Source organism: Corythoichthys intestinalis, chromosome 9 (assembly GCF_030265065.1).
Source record: "Corythoichthys intestinalis isolate RoL2023-P3 chromosome 9, ASM3026506v1, whole genome shotgun sequence".
In the NCBI taxonomy this organism is placed as follows: Eukaryota; Metazoa; Chordata; class Actinopteri; order Syngnathiformes; family Syngnathidae; genus Corythoichthys; species Corythoichthys intestinalis.
The window spans coordinates 13,117,703-13,142,073 of record NC_080403.1 but is presented as its reverse complement, the minus strand read 5'-3'; the positions used below and the strand labels follow the sequence as shown (position 1 = coordinate 13,142,073).

Below are 24,371 nucleotides of genomic sequence, written 5' to 3'. Positions count from 1 at the left end.
GTTTCTTCAATTTATTCAGAGTAAGTAACGCACCGCTTTTGACCGTCAGTAACGGTAACGGCGTTGTAACGGCGGAAAAAGTAATTAGTTAGATTACCCGTTTCCTGAAAAAAATAACGCCGTTACGTAACGGCGTTATTTATAACGGCGTTACTCCCAACACTGTTGGTAAGCATCACCTTTTTTCTTTTTTCATGCCCTGCACGAACATACTTGGAACCCATGTTGATTTCTCTGACAAGAAAATCCGCCGTGTGCCCGTCTTGCGGGAAAATAAAGAAACTGCAGCGCTTTCGTAAATCGTCGTATTTCAAGAATGTCGTCAGATGTAGAAACAAATGGCGCTTTCGTAAATCATCGTATTCAAGAATGCTGTCAGATGTAGAAACAAATGGCGAGTCAAATTTTATGTCGGTTGTCGAAAAGATTGTGTGTCAAAGTGATGGTATGTCGAGGTACAACTGTATTGTATTTTGTTTAATGATGGAGGATACACTGCACTTTGGTGGCAGTGTTGGGTCTGGCTGGACTGTCGCCTTGTATGACTGAGGAGCAGACTCAGACATCTGGCATGGATAAAGGATAGCTGCGCTCTCTTTTAGCGCACATGAGGAAGTAATTTGTTTCCGCTGATATATGTTGTGTATGCATTCATAATGAAGTTTAAACCTACAGTTTGTGGAGTTACGTGTGAGCATTTTGCTATGAGGACTGTAAATACGTTAGCATTCGAAGCTTTTAAGTCAACGTACTTATGTTAAATTTGCTGAATTTACATATTGATCAGACGTTGTAACATCAATTGTTTTGTGTCAAGTGTTTTATTGTTCAAATGTGTGTCCTTTTGAACAAGTGCACAAGCCTACACATGTATTACAGCTTTTCAAGTTGTGAAAAGGATGTAAAAAGCTTCAAAAAGCACAATTGCCTTGTTTGCTTTCTGTATAACTGATCAACTTCACATTTAGTGCGGACAGAACATGTCATATTCATAAAGTAAAAAAAACATACTGTGAGGTACAATTAGTTACTGTTTATGCAACAGAAAAAAAATTGACTAGAGACAAAATGGATGACAAGACTCCGGCATCGTAAAGTCGAAATTGCCTAAGTCGAGTACGTCGTAACCCGGGGAAACTATTAGCTCACACTTTAACCCTTGAGAGTCGAAGGACGCGCCGGCGCGTCCTCAGCGCACGTCGTCTTTGAAGCGCCCTCACGTTTTAATTACGTCACCCACATGCCGTTGGTTGGTCTCGTTTTAAAGTGCGGAAGTTGCGGTTTACTCTCATTATTATTTGAAGTCAATCGACCGACTAAAACGTGAGATATTGTCATTTAACTTTTGTAGTTTTATTGTCCTCTCAAAAAAACATTAAAACGCTGCATGGATCATTTCTTTATGTCTATATTTCCATCATTTCTTGTCCTTTTTCAAAACGGAAGCTCCATGAAAAAAACACAAATCAAACGAACCCTTTCGAAGTCACAGTGGAAGCACAAAATGCATTTTTTAAATAAATATAACTGCCGTGCGAGGTTCCACCGAACGAGAGGGAGGAGTGTTCTGAAGCAGCGAGGGGGCGAGCGACGGCCGTGTGGCTCGAGCAGCAACTTTGTGTGACTTTGAGAATGAACGGAAAACTAAATTTAGCGTAGGCAATTGTGCTTTTTGATCAACTTGAGGAAGAGGATGGTCCAAATTCGTCATCATCGTCTTCTTCGGAAGAGTCCTCGAGTGAAGATAGTGACGGATTTGAACACGTGGGTGACGCCATCGACGAGCAGAGGTAAGCAAACTCACTTTTTTTTTTTGATGCTGAAAAAGTTTCTTTTGAAAGTTTCTTTTGATATTGCAAGACAAAGTTAATTTTGATGCAAAATAAGTGTGTGTTTGTGTATATAATAATAAAATGTGCATATCAGATCAAAGTCGTACGTGCACTGTGTGTATCCAAGGCAGGAATTTATAATTGTGATGATCTTCTTTCTATATGAAGATTAGGGATGTAGCACATATTCAGCTATGGTATTCTTTCTATTGTCATACATATAGATTTCCATTATTATTTATTGCTGTATATATTTTTATTTTATACTTTATTATTTTCATAAATACTGACTTTTTTTCATGTACATTTATAGTGACAATGAAAGTAAAGTGAAATGAAAATGGAAGGGTGGAAAGAGGACCGACACCCCATGGAAGTATGGGCTGTGTGATGTCGCCCTGTGTCGAATTCCAGGACGAAACAGCTTTTCGGAGTGGCATGCCTGAAAAAAATTTAACTTGTTTATTGTAAATATTTTTGAAAATACTTTTTTTCCCAATGTTGTATATATATTTTTTCCCCACAATCAGTCTTCTCAATTTGTCTATATAAATGTGTGTTCAAGAAGCTTGATTGTGTGTACATAGTTTTCATCAGGTGATGGGCCGCAATACCTAAACTCATAAAGAGATGGCCTCTAAACACTTTTTGTGTTAGATGGTATATATTTTTTCACCGTTCGGTCTGCTGTATATAACCTGTTTTGACTAGAGCATGTATAAAGGCAAAAAACGCCTATGGCTATACCTGTTGTTTATGTTGAATTGTCAAATATAAGACTATTTATTCTAATTTTTTTTGGTTGAATGTTCATCCTAACATGTTGAATAAATATTACAAAGTTTCAAAACGGTTCGTTACGCATGTTTGGTTGTCAATTGGACATCAATATTAAAAATTTTGACAAAACGATTTTGGAATTTTTGGTCTTTTTGGGCCCAAAGTGATGATTTATAATTGGTCAGTGAATGAAACAACAGTTTGGACATGAAGTTCAATGTGTCACAAAAAAAGGGACCAAACCAGGCCATCGTAAACAATTCTTTCTTTGAAATATAAAGGCAACTTCAAAGGCATGCAAAATCAGACAAAATAGGCCCAGACCTTAAAGGGTTAATCGTAAAGGTGAACATGGTTCAAGATTTTGCAATTTAATTAACAAACTTAATTTATTCTAAAATTTGTAGGACTAAACATTGAAATAGTTCGCGTATGCGGACTTTTCCCCAGTAATGATATTTGACAACCTTCTGAGTGCTGTCACCGAGAAGCAATTTCAATTCCAAGCTCTTCAATAATTCCATTACACAATGATTGCAGTGCACTGTTGATGTTTTTCATGTTGGGCTATTTATTCGTCTTTATAGTGGAAAGTGCTGGGTTGCAGTTCTATCAAATCAGCCCTCCTCGAGCTTTCCCGCTATGACAGCCATCATTCAAAACCTACAATGAGGCCTCATCAGTGCAGGAGTTCTAAAATTAAATCAGTAAAAATGGCGCTGGCATAGAGAAAGGCAGGCTGCGCTTCATTTAGGTTTTCCCAAGACAAACCTGGAAAACAGCTCACAAGCATTATGAGTATTTTTCTATTCATCTAACGGAATCAGTCTTAATGTTCTGCAAGATGGTTGCATGGCAACAAAGTGATAGATCCCACCTGCACCCCACAGAGTCATGAAAGACTGAGGAGAGAACATTCATTTATTGACACATTGGCAGAGAAGAAGGCAAATTTAATTAAAGCGACGACATGGAGGGCTGTCTTTCTTCTTACGGTGAAGGAGCTGCAGTTAAGGCTCATCGGCTTCTATGTCTGGATCCTCTGTAACCCAATCAGAGACAGGAATCACAGGACTGCATTTTGAAAGAGCAGAGAGAAAACCTTGTTAAATTAGAATAAAATGTCTTTGTCAAAGCCCATGAATTTGAATCAGTACTAATTTGTACACCTTTGCATCATTCACTGGCATCAAAAAACAGCACAAAAGGGAATAAAAACTGGTTCATGCGCTTCAGTGTTCTTCCTCGATCCCTGCTTTTGCACTTCAAACTGTTTTATACAAACCACTTTTTATTCTTGAATCGTCTTACCAACAAATCGCGCCAAATTGCAAATTATATTCCCCATTACGGCTGAACGATATCGGAAAAAACTGACATTGTGACTTTTTAGGGTTTGTGATATATATTGCGATATTAAAACTACAGTGGTAGCTCGACATACGATCCTCTCAACATCCGATGTCATCAGACATGCTCGAAATATGACGATTTATAACAGTGTCCGTCTCAAATGTAAATACACTTGGCTAATGATATCACTAACATATTCATAGTTAGTGTAGCGTTCAATGTGTTTTTGTTGTTTGTTAAAAAAAAAAAAAAAAAAATGTCCCGCAGCACAACAAACAAGGCTGGATTTTCTTGTGAGAGAAATCAACATGGGTCTCAAGAAGGTTAGTGCAAGTGATGAAAAAAGGATAAAGGTGACGCTTACCATGTACTATATTAAGCTGGAAATGATAGAAAATATGACCGCGGCGTGCACGTCAATGAACTGGCTCGACAATACGGCTGGGATAAGTCTATGATCTCGACGGTCCTCCTCTTATCTCTGTTCGCCAGTCTTTAAGTTATTGTGACAATTATTAATATTGTAACATTGGCAAAGAAATCGCCAGCTTCATAAGGTTTTTAATAATTTATCTCAGAACTTGTGCAACATAACATGGCTACTGTCCGCCGTAGCCGACACTAACAACAACATGAAAAAAGAAAGTAAAAACTCTACCGAACCTCTCTCACTCTGTCGTCAGTCACACGTTTCATTCAGGAACATGCAAAACACAACCGCCACATTACAACCCGATTTGTTACATTATTATTATCCGATTTGTATTTAAAATAAAAAATTTTTACCATGTGCAATTTTTATTTGTAATTTTTCCAACAGTATTTATTAAAGATTTAGCATAGGTTTTTGGGCTGTAGAACGAATTAATCGAATTATGTTTTCTTATTACGTTTCTTATGTTTTCTTACAAACCAGGTCCTGGAACTAATTAAATCGTAGAGGTACCACTGCAGAATTTACACCAATTGACTTCAATAAATCTGTTTGGGAAGACTTTGGTTGACTCACCATGACCACATTGTATTCATATAATACTGTTTAATCCTGGCTAACTGGGTTCCATTGTGAATGGTGAACATTGCTGTATAAAAAAGGAATCCAGGAGGCAACGACTCTGCACAAAATAGATGATTTATTTGACATTGTATTTCACACTTTAACAGCAGAAAAAATATTAGATAATATACACATTTTAAACAAAAAAATACAACAGAAGGTGCAATCGCACGTCCTGCGATGGGACTATTGATTACAATATACCGTGCAGGCCTATTCCACTGTTTCCACGTTACTTTTTAAAATCTTAATAGGGTCGGTTTTAATAGAGAAAATCACTTTAAAACAGCCATTATGACTTGACACTTACCCTCACTAAATATGATCCGCGTGAATAAATCAATGGTCTCCCAGCCCTTCTTGTCCCTCCAACTTTTGATACATCAGACATCACCGTGTCATAGTGCCAAATTGACCACAAAAGGACAGAAGGCATAAATTAAGAGATGGGCACCCACTCCTATGGCTTCGCAAAAAATCAAACTATACCGGGTAACATTACGGATAATGCACTGTGTTGGAGCAAAAAACATCACAGGCCATGAGAGTGTTCCTGTGAGTGCACGAAAAATGACTGACCCTTCGAAGTCACCATATCTATGATTGGTTGTTTTACGCAGATGTAGATTATTGTATATTAAATCAGATAGATGGCTAAACCTTTCACACATATTGTACATATCACGTACTATTGCCAAATTATAACAATTAACAAATTTGACCAAAAAAAAAAATCCCCCTAACTTTTCTGCAAGTTCTTGCTACAGTATATCATACAATCGTTGGACGCTCCAAGCCTAGTTGTCCGAGCCAAGTCCTGACAAAGTGAGCAACTCCAGGGCCCGCAAAATGGTGATTCAAGATAAGTGCAGCTCTGAAAGTGTAACTGCAACATTGAATCTCTTCATCTGAACGTGTCAAGCTGGCCCTTTGCATGTTAAAATAATATTATGGCTTACAATCCAGACCAGAAAAATGTAATCTAACTCTCCTCAGGCTCCACACTTTACCTTTTAAAATGCAAAAAACGTCCTTCTGAGCCACTTTCTTGAATTACTTCAAGAGTAATCCAACACGACCACACTAGATAAATGCCCTTGGATTTATGTACCAAATAATTACCCATAATTAAGTGATTAGTTATTGCAGGAACATTTGAAAAACCATGCGCAAAATAGAACAAAAGTTAACAAAATCTTAATTTCATTATTACCTTTTTAAAGCATAATGGACAAAAATGGTAAATTAAGAATGACCTGTTCATTAGGAGTACAGTATGTTGGTCCTGTTTTAGTAAATTGCTATAAAATATTTTCACCAAAAAGGACATCAAATTTAGACCGTATGTGCTAAAAATTATTGTGTCAATACGAATTCTAGTTTTGCTAAATGACCTTGAACTTAGTTTGTTTGCCTGTCTTTTGCTTTTCAGGTAAAGTACTCAAGACTTACAATTATCATTCATTAAACCCATATATATATCTGGCGGAAAACACGCAGGTGACTTGGAGTTCCGCTCTGAGACCCCCAATTTGGCAAAATTTCAAAATTGTCCGATATGCATGTGTAATACATCATTGGAAAACTTAAAATTTCAATTTTATGAGGGAAGAAAAATTTTGAACAGGAAGGCATTTTTTAAACAGCAAAACCCTAACTGGAGGTGAGAGCATGAAAGAGCATACTTATAGACGCCATGATTTTAACGAGATATTGTCGCGTACTTACCTTGTTTCGATCCAAAAACTCCATGTACCATGTAACACCGAGAGTCATGACACAGCTGTAAATGGCCACAGCCAGATTTTGGGGGGATTTTATGGGTGAAATAAGGTAATATAACAAGGGTCGCGATGCAGAAATCGCAGACATCAAGAAGAGGTTTTTAACGTTTTTTGTTTTTTTTTTCAATTTTTCTTTGTTTGGATCGAGTATTTATTATCTAACATATTGGGGAAAATGAGACAGTAACAAAAAAAATACAATTAAGCGATAGTTATGAGGTGGATATCCGTGACTTATTTAAGGACACCATTTTTTTCATTGTGATGTAATTTGTTTAACAGTTTAAAATATGCGAGTGACTAATTTTTTTAAGTAGTTTTTTTTTTTTTTTTTAAACGATATATTAGACATCGATGAATGATTCTAAGCTAAAAATGACAGACATTTTGAATAACAAAAATAATTACTTACCTTCTTTTTATGTCTGGGTTGAAACAAAAGCGGTTGCGAGGTGTCTGAAAACGAGGGTCTTCAGGATAAAACGGACAAAATAAAAATAGTTCGGGAGCTTAAAGCGCCATGAAACTGCTACGGCAGCATATAGACATATTGTTCTATCAAACACAACAGTTCTTTTGCCTTAAAATACAGCAGTTTATTTTAAAGAGGGGTGGAAGAGTAGAAACTTCTTTTTCAGCCTTGTCTGTGTTTTCCGCCATATATCAAAAAAAATAAATGAAGGAATGTAACAATAATCACAATGTTAAAAGATAATGAACAGACAACTGTAACAGGGTTTTTGCAGTGCAAAAACACACCTCAGACCACACATTCCGTTTTCAGTTTAAATCTACTAGAAAAAAGAAATTATCTGCCAGTGATTCAAAACATTTTTACTCATTTAGAATTTAAGCAACAAATTAGTATATCTAACATTTAAAAAGCTTTGAAATGTCAGAAATGTTCTGAATTCATGAATATTGTTCAAAACATTTGAAAGCAATTTCCCCATGATTTAGGTGAAAAACCTTTAAATGTATGGGCTTAATAAGAACAAATAGTAATATTTACTTTAAGTATGGGAATAATCTGACGCATTAATCCTTTAACTCGTCTTTAACACTTAAAACAAGATGGTGAAAATTATTTGACTAGATTCAAGAAGCAATCTGATTAAGACGTTATAAATGTGCAGTGTGCAGGGTTTAACAAGCCAAAAGACTTTTTATAGACCATAATGAATAAAATTTAGGACCCATTTCAAATCAATACCGGCATAAAACATGCAAAAGATTTGAAGGGAAATTGGAGGCCCAGAATTACTTGCGAAGTATATGAATTTATTCCAAGATCTTTCAGACTGCGATTCTAAATGCTTAATCCAAGAAAAAACTCGAGAATTTTCACTTTTGTGAAACAACATGTGAAACACAAACGACATTTCCTGCTGGCATTTTCTCACCGTCTTTTGCTTTTCAGATTTGCTATGGGATTTCAATGCCTTGATACACGATGTTCCAACTATTAAAATTTTCTTGCACTAAGTGCACTGTGCTAAATAAATGAAGATATTACTACCAAAGCATTTGTAATTGCAGTCATTTTCTGGGAGAACTTGAGCATTATCTGACAGAATTCCAGGGGTGCCAATACTTTTGTTCAAATATACAATGGGGAGAACAAGTATTTGATACACTGCCGATTTTGCTGGTTTTCCCACTTGCAAAGCATGTAGAGGTCTGTAATTTGTTCTATTCAACTGTGAGGGACGGAATCTAATACAAAAAAACAGAAAATCATGGTGTATGATTTTTAAATAATAAATTTGCATTTAATTGCATGAAATAAGTATTTGATACATCACAAAAATCGAACTTAAAATATTTATTTGGTACAGACCCCTTTGTTTGCTATTACAGATACCAAAAGTTTCCTGTAGTTCTTGACAAGGTTTGCACACACTGCAGCAGGGATTTTGGCCCACTCCTCCATGCAGATCTTCAGAGCATTCCGGTTTCGGGGCTGCAGCTGGGCAACACGGACTTTCAGCTCCCTCCATAGATTTTCTATCGGATTCAGATCTGGTGACTGGCTAGTAGAGGTGTGCATCGGCACTGCCCTCACGATTCGATTCGATTACGATTCGGAGGGCCACGATTCGATTCAATTAGATTCGATTCGATTCAGAGGGTCACGATTCGATTCGGTTCAATTTGGCAAGGCATCGCGATGCATTAAAGCCTGGGATGCATTAAAATTCTAAAGCAAAGCATATTTTTCGTGAATCATGAGGCAACACAAGTGGTCAGACATTAAACAACTTTTTATTGACTCTTATGTCACTCCTGGTTGAAGTCAAATGAAAATAGTATACTATCAGATATATATTTAAAAAAAAAAAAAAAAAAAAAAAAAAAAAAACGAGACCACAGCATTTAATTAGTGCTTTGAATGAGACCAGAGCTTTCTTTTTTTTACACACAGTAGCAGCCTTTCACACAGTGCAACATCTGAACTCCTGTGCAAAATCAGCAATAAGAGTCACTGTATTTTAGTCACAACGACCCATCAATAAAAATATTCAAGTATATATTAAAGAAAACGACAAAGAAAATATTGTAGTGCAGCAGCATCTTTATCGCAAAATGTCAATCTTTTACGTGCGGGTCGGGTCGGGTCAGGCCTCCTTTTAATCTTCCCCTCGCGCTCTAGTGCTCTGCAACTCTGCATCCTGGTATTTCCTTTTCGGATTTCGATATAGAGCACCAAGAGGCGAAAAGCAAACTAAAGACGGGGGGATTGAAAAGGCAAGAATCCACGAGTGGTGTGTGGAAAGGATTTAAATTGATAGTGGAAGATGCATACAGAAAAATGTGTCAGCCTGGCCGAATGCAACAAATGTGGCACGCGCTTTGCTCTCGTACGAGAGCAGAAAGACTGGCACCTTCACGCTGAGCAGGCATTTTAAAAACAGTACTGGCCTAAAAGATGATATTAGTCACACATCGTTATTATCATTTGTTTCGAGGGCTGCACCTCTTCGTGCTAAGCAGGACATCGTGGAGTTCGTGCATGGTGCTGCTTAAAATGTTATTATTTATTTTGTTTCAGTGCTCCTTAAGGCAGCTTGTTCTTTTGTGTGTTCTGATGCGAGTCATTAAAATAAAGAATGTTATTCAAAAGTTTTTTAGTTTATTTTTGCATATGCAGCTGTTCCTCTCCTTGTCAGAGAGGCGCGTCCATGCATGTGAGCACAATATCCGAAACAGAAATATATTTAACATACATTTGCAGCGTTATTTCGTTGTGTACGTTCATTTATAATGATAATAAAAATATGTAGACTTTTTAAACATTAAGAAAACTTACGTTTTTTTCTGCCAACTCGAATAAATTAAAATAAATGTCTTTTGCTGCATTTTGCCAAGTAAATGAGCATAAACTATCCACCTGATAGAACAGACACACAAATATAAACGATATGTTTATTGAATATGCATCTTACAGTCTTGTTTATCTGGGAGAATTTGTGACAAAAGACAGGTTTTAATTTATCATTATGCACATAGGCATCGTCACAATTGTGATCACACAAAACGCAACCACGCATTGCATCCCCGCATTTGCTCCTCCTGCTGAAACGGGCTCAGGCCTACAAATGAAACGTACATTTTCGGGGGGTTTTCGGGCTTGAGCCTACAAATAAAACGTAACACTTCGGGCTCTCGGCCTTTAATACACGCGGGCCGGGTCGAGTCGGGCTGGATTTTTTAGGCCCGAACTAAGCTTTAATTGAGAGAGCAGAGAGATAGGACATAACATAACAATGGCTGAAGCGGAGAAAGAGGGAGCGAGAAAGATTATTGATGCGCCTAACACATTGAAAGCAGACGTCTCGAGACATTTTGGCTTCTACGAGGTTGGTGGGAAACTTGACCAGAGTTATGTGGTGTGTAAAAAATGAAACATGAGAATAATAATACAAATGGGGAAACCAAATCCGTTGCATCACCAGAATTGCGCAGAGAAGATTTTTGAACGTACTTATATATTTTAAATGCGCTGAATCGATTCGGCTTGTTGCCCGCATTGAATCGAATTGTCCATGCCCCACATCGGGCTGCATCGCCACATCGATTATTGTTGACACCCTTACTGGCTAGGCCACTCCAGGACCTTAAGATGCTTCTTACGGAGCCACTCTTTAGTTGCCTTGGCTCTGTGCTTTGAGTTGTTGTCATGCTGGAAGACCCAGCCACGACCCATCTTCAGGGCTCTCACTGAAGGAAGGAGGTTGTCAGCCAAGATCTGGCGATACATAGCCCCATCCATCCTCCCCTCAATACGGTGCAGTCGTCCTGTACCCTTGGCAGAGAAGAAGCCCCCAAAAATGATGTTTCCTCCTCCATGTTTCACGGTTGGGATGGTGTTCTTAGGGTTGTACTCATCCTTCTTTTTCCTCCAAACACGACGAGCCGAGTTTAGACCAAAAAGTTCAATTTTGGTCTCATCCGACCACATGACCTTCTCCCATTGCTCCTCTGGATCATCCAGATGATCAGTGGCAAACTTCAGACGTGTCTGGACATGCACTGGCTTCAGCAGCGGGACCTTGCGTGTGCTGTAGGATTTTAATCCATGACTGCGTAATGTGTTTCCGATGGTTTTCTTCGAGACTGTGGTTCCAGCTCTCTTCAGGTCATTGAACAGGTCCTGCCGTGCAGTTCTGGGCTGATCCCTCACCTTCCTCATGATCAGTGATGCCCCACGAGGTGAGATCTTGCATGGAGCCCCAGAACGAGGCAGATTGACCGTCAACTTGAACTTCTTCCATTTTCTAATAATCACTCCAACAGTTGTTACATTCTCACCATGCTGCTTGCTTATTTTGCTGTAGCCCATCCCAGCCTTGTGCAGGTCTATTATTTTATCCCTGATGTCCTTACATAGCTCTTTGGTCTTGGCCATTGTGGAGAGGTTGGAGTTTGTTTGTTTGAGCATGTGAACAGGTGTCTTTTATACAGGTAACAAGTTCAAATAGGTGCAGTTACTTCCGGTAATGAGTGGAGAACAGGAGGGGTTCTTAAAAAAGAACTAAGAGCAGAAATATTTACTAGTTGGTAATGTATCAAATACTTATTTCATGCAGTTAAATACACATGTATTATTTAAAAATTATACAATGTGATTTTCCGGATTTTTGTATTAGATTCCGTCCCTCACAGTTGAAGAGAATTTATGATACAAATTACAGACCTCTACATGGCTTGCAAGTGGGAAAACCAGCAAAATCGGCAGTGTATCAAATACTTGTTCTCCCCACTGTACTAGTATACATTGCTGGCCAAAAGTTCCAATTTTCTTACAGTACTTCCTTTCCTTATTTTTCTGGAAGTGTTGCAGAGGATAAAACGTGTATATTTTTGTTTCCTTTGGAGATTCTGGATTATTTTGTCACTTTTTAGCTCTCAAAAATACGAAAATTATACACGTGTACTGCCCCAAAAAGTGCGTTTCCTCGTACACTGCCCAACAGCTGGCAAAAATTGAATGTCCTCCAATAAAACACAAGGCTTGGTCTTTTCTTGTTTTCATATGAAGTAATTAGTTTAAGTTTGTGAAACTGTAAAAAAGAAATGTGCATGCATTCAACACAACTGCACAATACACACTGTATGCAAATGTTATGTAGACGCCACACTTCACTTGAGCTACAAGCTTCCATACAGCAGGACCTATTAACAAATTTCGTTCATATAGCTTTTCCCCTTTCCACACAGACCGATGTAAAATACTTACAGTTACAGAAATATAGTTTCCAAGGCAGAAACGTAACAATACCCCCATCCTTTTTTCTTCTTTTACACAAAGCATTCTGACCAATTCAAGTCAATTTAAGGCACTTTAAAGACACCGCGCAATTGACGGAATTAATTCCAATATTCACTCACCGAACATGGCAGTCCTACCTGCCTGCTCTGCACCTATGAGGTGCTACACGCCCAAGTTTCCACAATTATATGTTGTTGCCGAATCACAGTGTAAATTGCATTCTTACCACTTTTGTTGTAATACTCTGTTGTTTGAGGCCGCGAGCTCGTTGCATAAAAAAAAATTGCTATTTATGCACATTTTTCAGCTTCCTTTAAGAGTGCTTTTCTATTGTAATTCTTATTTTTTCGGCTCCACCCTTGCTCTTTTTATTCGAGCTAGAAGCTAATTTGGCTCAAAACAGACTCCGAATAGCGGCAGGGAGCTGCATGTTTTAATTTTTGCCCACACACGTCAGGATGCGTCTGAAAAATAATACATATATATATATATATATATATATATATATATACATATATATAATTTTTTATTTTTTATTTTTTTAAAGACGGCCCACTAGGACATCGGTAACAGGATGTAAGTAATATTCACTGTCATGAATAAATACCATACAAAAAAATTATATTAGTTTAAAAAATGTGTAAAAATGCTTTCCTGGCCGGCCAGCCCATCAGGATTCGTCCTGATCCTCCCCATGAGCCACTCCAGGCCTGTAAGTAACTACTGTAAAGCGGTTCTGTTAAGTTTTCTCAACTATGGCTATGCTAACTAAGTTGTCAAACGCAACAGTGTGCACACAGAAAAACCTGTGTTCGTTAAATTCTGATCGGGCCGCACAGGTAGTTCCACTTTGTAGTTACGTTATAGCGTCCTCAAAAATTGAAACATTTAAATGCGAGACTGAAATTTATACCCTGTTCTAAATAAAAGAAACGTCAATAGATTTTGAAGATCTTTAAAATTGTATTTAAGACCTTAAATGAGATTTCAGGTGAATTTTAAGCCTTAAATTCAAATTACTGGATTTAAGACTTTTTTTCACTTCTTAAGAACCTGTTGATACCCAATGCAATACACCTTAAAATCAGGTGCGCCTTATGTAAAAAAATAAACAAATATGGTGTACATAGTCCCAAAAATACATTTGAAAAGTAAAACCAACAGTTGTACTTTTGCTAAAATTATCAATCTTACATTAGGCCCTCCAATGTACTACAAACAGACTGCAAGAGATTGTAGATGCACACTTCAACAAATCCCAGAAAGCATTCCCAGGAGCAGAGTGGTACACCAACGGGATAAATAAATGATTCTATCTAACTCCATATTCTTTTTAAAATCTTTCCAGTTGACCCATTACAGGAACTGTTGAACGTCAGCAAAATTCGGCACAGATGTTACAGCAGCCTATAGCTGCTGTAACATCCTATAAAGGCTGCTGTAACATGTAACACCGAGTTTGATAGCGACTTTACCAGATAAAACTCAAAACCTTTATAACTGTTTCAAGTAAACGTGACAATTTACTGATTAAGGGGGGGAGGGCACAGTCAAAGATACAGTAAAGTTCTACCAAACCAGTTCACCTTCCAGTGGTTTTCCATCAGGATGACATTCCATTTAACAAACGTAAGACAGAGGCAGAGCCACTTTGCTGCCTTCTATGGTTCTTCGGGGACTGTACCAAGCAGTGTTACCTCTAATTAAATAACCAGGTAATTGGACTCAAATGGGCCTTCTCTTTGAACACTGTTTGGAAAAATAAGCTGAAAGTACTTATTCTTCCTTATTAAAATGTTGATAATGACTGGGCCAGGAGCAGAAGACAATGAGGGTCATTACATGGCTTTGAGAATTATATAAACAGCTCCAGGAATTAGACAATGGCTGCATAGAGAACACTTGCTCATGGGGAGTTTTTGTTGCCCTTTCTAGGCAGCGTTTGATTTCAATAGGTAGTGTAGTAAAAATAAACATTAGTCAAAACGCTAGACATGAACATATGAAGAATATGCGACCAAATACAGTGGGAAATACATCAGCTTGTAACTGGAATAATTAAAAAAAGAAAAAAAAAAAAAAAATCAGGTACAATTCCCAAAACATATGATTTTAAAAATCAGGCATTTTACCTATCCAAATCTTAGAACCCAAAATTTTTTTCTTGCATGAATTATCTCAAATTTTGATTGGTCTTGTCTCCTTTCCTACAAAAATGTCCCCCCCTTTTTCCCCCATCTACTGCATTCATGCCGGTAACATATATACATGAAAAAAAAAAAATGAACATGTACAATTAAAATGCATCCACTTTTATGACACATTTTTGTTTTGTGGTGTGCATGATTGTTTTTCAAATTTGGAAAATGTGCCTTGGCTTAATAAAAGTTGTGAAACATTGATTCCGAGTAAAGCTCGGGTTTGTTGCAACCTTTGTAGCATTCGGCTTTAATTAGTGTGAAGGGCTAAGCAATTAGTCTCATGAGTGGCCAATCAGTCAGCCACTGGTTTTGCAGATTACAACTAATGTAAATGCATGTGAGCTTTTACACGTGGCATGTTTTAAGCAAAAAAAAACCCAGCCAGGCGCTGCGCCACAAATACTACATACGAGCACTGTGTTTTACAACAATACTTAATGGGAAAGAAAAATCAGTATAAACAACCTTCAAGTGAAAGACGGTTGCTCATACTATTTAAGTACGCAAATGTCAAATTTCCTAGACTTTGGATAATGCAGGAAATAATGTTTTAACACATATAATGCGTTGCTATTTTGTGAAGTCAGTTATACCCACCGCATATACACTGCAAAAACACACCCTTTTAAAACTAGTTAAATTCCCTGTTTTAAGTGTATATCTACCAAAAATAAGTTAAATTATCTGCCAGTGTTTGAAGTAAAATATAGTCAGATTTCTTTAAATAAAAAAATAGCAAACTGGAAACAAGTTTAACAGACTAATTTGAATTAATAAATTAGTATATTTAATCTAAAAAAAAAAAAAAAAAAAAAAAACGTCAGAAATGATCTAAATTCAAGAAAAGATATGTTCTGTGCTAATTTCTTCAGTGACTGTTCGAGTTGTTTCATTAATTGCTACATAGTTCTGGTACTTGGTAACACTTTATTTGACAGTGGTGCCATAAGACCATCATAATTATGACATGACAATGTTATGAGCCTTAAAATAAATAAGGAAAATAATCTCTCTTTTGAATGGATGTAAAAGATCCGAGCTGGACATAAATGGAGTTGGTGACATTATTTGCTAGATGAAACATAATGACATCTGTCATAAGCATTCGGTACCACCCATGATAGTGTCATGTCATTATTATGACGGTTTTATGACAGTCTTATGACACCACTGCGAAATAAAACGTTACCTATGAACCCAAATAAATCAACAAATAAACCGCACTGGACTATAAACCACGATTCAAAATGAGGGGAAAAAAGTAGTGGTTTGTAGTCCGAAAATTATGGTTAATTGAATAATCTGACGCGTTCATCTGCTAACTAGTCTTCAACATTCAAAACAAGATTGAGAACATTATTTGACTAGATTCAAGAAAAATAATCTGATTAAGACGTTATAAATTTGCAGTGTACAGACTGATAGTCTCGAGCACATGTGCATGTGATAATAAGTATTAATGACGTCAAGAGGAAGGGCAAGCAATCTGGGATACTCACATTTGGTTGGCTGAAACCCAAATTACTTCTGCTCCAATGTCAGGCGGCCTTCCTGTAAATGCTGACAAACAGAAATATTAAATTATGTATTGTATCTTTTTATAGATATGGTATGCATATGATAAATGTATTGGTTGTCCCTTTAACTTTACAACTTCATATGTACACTGCAAAAACACACCTCCTTAAATCTTAAAAAATCCCATTTTTAGTGTAAATCTAATTGAAATAAGTGAAATTATCTGCCGGTGCTTCAAGTAAATTTTAGATTTCTTGAAATAAGGAAAAAAAAGCTAGCTGAAAATAAGCTTAACAGATTTATCCGAAGCAATTAATTAGTATATTTAATCTTTAAAAAATGCTTATTTGTCGAAAATGTTCTTAATTCAAGAATACATATTGTACAGGGTGTCCCGCAGCTCTAACTTCTCAGTCTTTGCCAGCCTCTTCATGCAGCATGCAGCCTATCAGGGCTCACACAGGACAGCGCTAAATAAATGCATCAACAAACCTCAGCAGTATATAACATGATGTGCAACATTATGTTTGCAATATCAAACAGAAGTCCTAAACTGAATTTACTGTTACAATCAATAACAATGATGATAACAATGATACAATAACAAATAGATAATTATTGAGGCCTGTAGTTCAAAATTATACTTTTATATTAAGAAACAATCATGTTCCAGTGACAAAAAGCCAGAGCAAGGTCTATATTTCATTTCATCCCACTGGACAGCGGTCATTCAGCACTCCACAAATGCAATAATAATAAGCATCGCTGATAATCCCACTGATTAAACGTGGGCTAGTTTGTAAGAGGCAGAATATGTGTCATCCTTTTGAGCTAAAAGAAAGAGTATTCAGGGAAAATAAATAAATAAATATATATATATATATATATACACAGGGGTGCACATAATTTTTTTGCCCAGGTTCTCAGAGGAGGACCTGGAGATGTGACTTGGTCCTCATTGAGCTTGAGAGCCGACCCGCCTGATGCGATAAATTTATGACAAGCTTTACTTAGAGCCAATTAACTTTAATTCATTATATTAACAATTAATGTTTGATTAACATCAACTGGCACAACAAAACTGCCATTACTTTGACGTGAAATGTAAAGAAATAAACATAAAAGCACCAATTCAAAATAAAGGGCCTTATGCGGCTCCCACATTAACTCCATGTCTCCAAGCCTTTTTAAAAGTGGGATGTCCTCCTCATAAGACCTCATTGAACGTGCATGTTTAGCTTTGTAAAATGCGAGCAAAAACACGTTTGTCAGTGCATGTCGCTGTTCATTACCTTTATTCCGCCCTATTCCGCCACTTGTCTGACATCGATAGTTTGCTTAAATGCCACATGCTCTGTTTTTTTCGTGCTTTTCAAAGTTTGGATGGCTGAAATCCTTTGACCCTACATAAAATGCGCTGCTCTTATCGGCGACATTGGGATTCTCACGGCACATTTTGTAACGCATTTCCGAGCAAGCATCATTTGCTTCTAGCCATGGTACCTCCTGTAGCCACTTTTCAGCAAAAGTCCTTTTTTACGGTAGCTCCGGTGACGTCTCTGTCGTCTGTCTGTCTTTTGATGGGGGTGGGGGAACATGGAAGTAATTACTCAGTGTGGCCTGCCTCTTCGACATTTTGAGAAGTTATTTTCTCGTGTCCGCCGCAAATACAGTGGTCAGCCATCAGTACGCAAAAGTGTATGGAAACCGTTGAGGGCCAGCGCGTTTGTCTACGTCCAGTACGCATGCGCGCATGCGGACCACTTATGTGCACCCCTGTATATATATATACACACTCACATGCCACTTTATTAGGTACATCATGCTAGTAACGGGTTGGACCCCCTTTTGCCTTCAGGACTGCCTCAATTCTTCGTGGCATAGATTCAACAAGGTGCTGGAAGCATTCCTCAGAGAGTTTGGTCCATATTGACATGATGGCCTCACACAGTTGGTGCAGATTTGTCGGCTGCACATCCATGATGCGAATCTCCCATTCTACCACATCCCAAAGATCTGGTGACTGTGGAGGCCATTTGAGTACAGTGAACTCATTGTCATGTTCAAGAAACCAGTCTTAGATGATTCCAGCTTTATAACATGGCGCTTTATCCTGCTGAAAGTAGCCATCAGAAGTTGGGTACGTTGTGGTCACAAAGGGATTGACAAGGTCAGCAACAATACTCAGGTAGGCTGTGGCGTTCCAACGATGCTCAATTGGTACCAAGGGGCCCAAAGAGTGCCAAGGAAATATTCCCCACACCATTACACCACCACCACCAGCCAGAACCGTTGATACATGGCAGGATGGATCCATGCTTTGATGTTGTTGACGCCAAATTCTGACCCTACCATCCGAATGTCGCAGCAGAAATCGAGACTAGTCAGACCAGGCAACGTTTTTCCAATCTTCAATTGTCCAATTTCGATGAGCTTGTGCAAATTGTAGCCTCAGTTTCCTGTTCTTAGCTGAAAGGAGTGGAACCTGGCGTGGTCTTCTGCTGCTGTAGCCCATCTGCCTCAACGTTCAACGTACGGTGCGTTCAGAGATGCTCTTCTGCCTACCTTGGTTGTAACGGGTGGTTATTTGAGTCACTGTTGCCTTTCTATCAGCTCGAACCAGTCTGGCCATTCTCCTCTGACCTCTGGCATCAACAAGGCACTTCCGCCCACACAACTGGCGCTCACTGGATATTTTTTTTTTTTCAGACCATTCTCTGTAAACCCTAGAGATGGTTGTGCGTGAAAATCCCAGTAGATCAGCAGTTTCTGAAATACTCAGACCAGCACTTCTGGCACCAACAACCATGCCACGTTCAAAGTCACTCAAATCACCTTTCTTCCCCATACTGATGCTCGGTTTGAACTGGAGGAGATTGTCTTAAACCATGTCTACATGCCTAAATGCACTGAGTTGCCGCCATGTGATTGGCTGATTAGAAATTAAGTGTTAACGAGCAGTTGGACAGGTGTACCTAATAAAGTGCCGGTGAGTATATATATGGCGGAAAACACAGGCAAAACTGAAAAAGCCGTTTCTGCTCTTGCACTCCTCTTTAAAAGAAACTGTTGTATTTTAAGCCAAAACAACTGTTGTGTTTGAGAGAAAAATATGTCTATATGCTGCCATAGCAGATTCAAGCCCCCAAACTATTTTTAATTTGTCCGTTTTACCCTGAAAACCCCCGTTTACAGACGTCGCGCAACCGCTTTTGTTTCAACCCAGCCATAAAACAATGGTAATTAATTATATTTATTTTTCAAACTGTCTCTCGTTTTTAGCTTAGAATCATTCATTGATGTCTCATATTTTGTTTAAAAAAAAAAAAAAACACTTAAAAAAATTACTCACATATTTTAAACTTTCAAACAAATTATTTCACAATGAAAAAACTGGCGTCTGTAAAAAAAGTCACGGCTATCTACCTCATAACTATCGCTTAATTGCATTTTTTTTTTTTACACTGGAATTTTATCTGATATTTTAGATGATAAATAATTGATCCAAACAAAAAAAAGTTGAAAAAAAAAAACGTTTAAAAGGGTAAATATATGAAAAAGAAAATCTCGACCACTCCTTGATGTCTGCGATTTCTGCATTGCGACCGTTTTTATATGACCATGTTTCACCCATAAAATCCCCAAAAAATCCAGCTGTGGCCACTCAGTGATACATGCTACATGGAGTTTTTGGATCGAAACAAAGTAAGTATGCGATAATATCTCGTTAAAGTCACGGCGTCTGTAATTCTGTTCTCGCGTGCTCTCACCTCCAGATATGGTTTTGCTGTTTAAATTTTTTTTTTTTTTTTTTAAATGCCCTCCTGCTCAAAATGTTTCTTCCCCCAGAAAATTGAGATTTTAAGCTTTCCAATGATGTATCACACATGCATATCGGAAAATTTTGAAAGTTGGCTAAATTGGGGGTCTCAGAGCGGAACTTCAAGTCACCTGAGTGTTTTCCGGCATATACATATATATGGTATGTGAGTACGTAGCTACAGTGGGGCAAATAAGTATTTAGTCAACCACCAATTGTGCAAGTTCTCCTATTTGAAAAGATTAGAGAGGCCTGTAATTGTCAACATTGGTAAAGTTCAACCATGAGAGACAGAATGTGTGTGTGTGTGTGTGTGTGTGGGGGGGGGGGGTGTTGAATCACATTGTTTGATTTTTAAAAAATTTATTTCCAAATTAGAGTGGAAAACAAGTATTTGGTCACCTACAAACAAGCAAGATTTCTGGCTGTCAAACAAGTCTAACTTCTTCTAACGAGGTCTAACGAGGCTCCACTCGTTACCTGTATTAATGGCACCTGTTTTAACTCATTATCGGTATAAAAGACAACTGTCCACAACCTCAGTCAGTCACACTCCAAACTCCTCTATGGCCAAGACCAAAGAGCTGTTGAAGACTGAATTTGCAATAGGTAAAATGCTTGGTATAAAGAAATCAACTGTGGGAGCAATTATGAGAAAATGGAAGACATACAAGACCACTGATAATCTCCCTCGATCTGGGGCTCAATGCAAGATCTCACCCCGTGGCGTCAAAATGATAACAAGAACGGTGAGCAAAAATCCCACAAACCACACGGGGGGACCTAGTGAATGACCTGAAGAGAGCTGGGACCACAGTAACAAAGGCTACTATCAATAACACAATGCGCCGGCATGGACTCAAATCCTGCACTGCCAGACGTGTCCCCCTGCTGAAGAAAGTACACGTCCAGGCCCGTCTGCGGGTCGCTAGAGAGCATTTGGATGATCCAGAAGAGAACTGGGAGAATGTATTACGGTCAGATGAAACCAAAATAGAACTTTTTGGTAGAAACACAGGTTCTCGTGTTTGGACAAGAAAGAATACTGAATTGCATACGAAGAACACCATACCCACTGTGAAGTATGGAGGTGAAAACATCATGCTTTGGGGCTGTTTTTCTGCAAAGGGATCAGGACGACTGATCTGTGTAAAGGAAAGAATGAATGGGGCCATGTATCGAGAGATTTTGAGTGAATATCTCCTTCCATCAGCAAGGGCATTGAAGATGAGACGTGGCTGGGTCTTTCAGCATGACAATGATCCCAAACACACAGCCAGGGCAACAAAAGAGTGGCTTTGTAAGAAGCATTTCAAGGTCCTGGAGTGGCCTAGCCAGTCTCCAGATCTCAACACCATAGAAAATCTGTGGAGGGAGTTGAAAGTCGGTGTTGCCCAACGACAGCCCCAAAACATCACTGCTCTAGAGGAGATCTGCATGGAGGAATGGGCCAATATGAGGTTTACCCATGTTGACAATTACAAGCTTCTCTAATATTTTCAAGTGGGAGAACTTGCACAATTAGTGGTTGACTAAGTATTTGCCCCACTGTACGTACGGGCATTTATTGATCCAAGGCTTGTCTATTTCTATTCGTCACGGGGATGTCAAAGAATAGAGTAAAAGGAACCATTAAGAAACATGACTAGCGTCAAGGGAAATTTTTGTTCTCCGTTAACTGTAATTACATTTTGAACACTCACTTGAAAGACACAAAAAAAAAACTAGGAAAAGTCTAGAAAACATTACATCACATATGAACAATGATCGAGCCTCGCAACAACTTTAAAAAATAAGTCACGTGATATGGCATTACTATGGAATATGGATTTTGCATTCTTGGTTATTCAGACCAATTTAAATAGAATACAATCTGACATTATCCCTATTAATATCCATTTGCCCTGTCTATTTCTAAACAATATTATGTATGCATGTATGTTTCTTTGTTGCAGCTTCAGGTACTAAAGTGTATATCCTGTAAATACAATTGAGCTGAGTAACAACCTTATTTTGAAATCAATGCTTTGTTAAAGTCACTAACAATGAAATTAAAGATTTTTATTAAATTTGCATAACCTACGTTTTGGCCTCCGTATCTACAAGACTGGAAGAGGAATGCCTGTGCACAGTGGTTTCTAGATCTATGCAGTGTTCAAAGAGTTGTCCTGGAATCACCTTTGATATCTTGGCTGGGTACTTAGTGACTTCCGGCTGAGAAATTAACCATCGCCCGAGTCTGAGCAGAGTGGAAAGAGGATGTATCTAAGCTCAATTTTGAGCTTTATGGAAAGCTATGAAGTCTAATGCAAATGTTAATGACTATATTTGTTTTCAAATAATTTATGTGGTGTTGTATTATAGGTCAGATTTTAACAAAAAATTCTAATCAATTAAATTTAATAAATGTCGAATAGTAAACCACATTGAATACTTTACAAATACACCATACACAAAAAGTTACACTTTACGAACTGTTATTTAGTGAAAATGATCACAATAGACAGAACTGTTCCTCATACCAAACTGGACTGTTTGCAAATTATTCCGATGGTAAAACAGTCCATTTACTGTGACTCAGAATAATTAAGTTAACTTGGACACTGCAGTCATCCACTTACATAGCAGCATGATTTCAGGCATCAACCTGTGCCAAACAAACAAAAAACACCCTCAAATGTTTCTCATTATAATGCAGTGAAGATGTACAGCAATAGAAATGGCCCCATCCACCATGCAAATGGATAACACTAAAAGTATGAATAACAACTTTAATTAAATGTTTTTCCATTTTGACTGGAAGAAGTTTTTCTGGTGTCCATTTAGGATTCCTTGACTGGCTGTAAATAAGAGGTCACATCTACGTGACGCCAAGGACCATGTGAGTAGCCTGCAGGTCTGTTCCAACATAGTTCACTAGTAATGGGACATTGTTTTCTTAAGAATGTTGCACAACTAATTGTTTGGATATATTAACCCATGTATTTCCTTAAAGAAATAAAGCAAAGTGTTATTTAAATGAAACCCAAGCTACCTGGAGAGCAGTGTTGTTTTTGGTAGCCCTTTAAATTTTTGTTTTAGTCTCAGTCTTTTGTATGAAAATACTTATTAGTCTTAGTCATATTTTAGTCATTTTGAAATGTGTTTGTCTTTGTCTAGTTTTAGTCAAGTTACTCAAAATATTTTCGTCTGTAATATTCAAAGGTTTTAGTCCAAAAATAAATAGTTTTCCAACAATTTCGAATGAACATAGAGGAGCACGTATTGTAGCGTCCACAAGGACGCCAACTTGGTGATGATATTACACACTCAGGAGGAAAAGCAATACATCATTTTCAATTAAACCCACCTGGAAACGACAAACTGCATGACAAAATTGTTGTTCGATTGTTTATCACTGGGAACTGATTTTTTACTTTTTTTTTTTTTTGGCTACTCTTAGAGTCTAGCCAAATGTTGCAAGCAATCAGTATTTCCCAGTAATTGCTCATTTACCAAAAAAAAAAAAAAAAAAACAGCTGAAGTGGGCTGTTGGGTTCTGAAGCTAATGCTAACGGGAACACGAATGCTATGCACACGCGCCGACTTACATTTAGCGTCTGATAATCACTCAGCACAGACCTTTAAAAGCTAAAAAGCAGCACTGTATATTCTCTCTTGTCAAGATAACAAATCTTACCGTGTTTCCAAACAAGCAAGATGGAGCACAGCCTAGCTTGAGATGCATCCAAAACTCCGGTGAGAAGGAAGAGGCACTGCTACAATGCAGCTGATGTACTCCACGTACAATATGAAAATGTCACGCATTGTGAACATATGAAAAGAAACTATGTCGCTTTTTTGTCTCTGGCAATAAACTGGCATTTGTCTCATTATGTTCTAGTCTCCTATGCCATGTTTTTAGCTCTTCATCGTCATATATATAAAAAAAAAAAAAAAAAATTTCATCGACGATATATTTTCATTATCGTCATTGTTGACGAAAACAACCCTGCTGGAGAGTCCTCTGAACGTACCGCTACACCATCATTGACCCTACTATGACACAATGTCCTAGAAAGTGAGAAGTCATCAGGTATAATTCTAGAAGGGAAAATAAATCTGAATAAAATGAAATTGTAAAAATGTGTCAATGTGAGATTAAAACAGACTGACTCGAGTATGGCTATCGAATATGATCATTTTTATAGTATAAACATACTTTTTGAGGACTCAAGAAAGCTAAGAGCAGTCAAACAGGTCAATAACAACCA

General features: G+C 37.8%; 1 protein-coding gene across 1 annotated transcript in view; it reads right to left on the bottom strand.

The window, feature by feature from the left end:
- Positions 1 to 3,358: 3,358 nt before the first annotated feature.
- rad18 (RAD18 E3 ubiquitin protein ligase) overlaps positions 3,359 to 24,371 on the bottom strand; it is a 136,013-nt gene continuing 115,000 nt past the window's right edge. Inside the window, exons 11-12 of the mRNA XM_057845124.1 lie at positions 16,280 to 16,340; positions 3,359 to 3,686 (exon numbers count right to left, since the gene is read on the bottom strand). Coding sequence (XP_057701107.1) covers positions 3,623 to 3,686; positions 16,280 to 16,340 — 125 coding nt within the window. The 3' untranslated portion in view covers positions 3,359 to 3,622. The remainder of the gene's footprint in view (positions 3,687 to 16,279; positions 16,341 to 24,371) is intronic.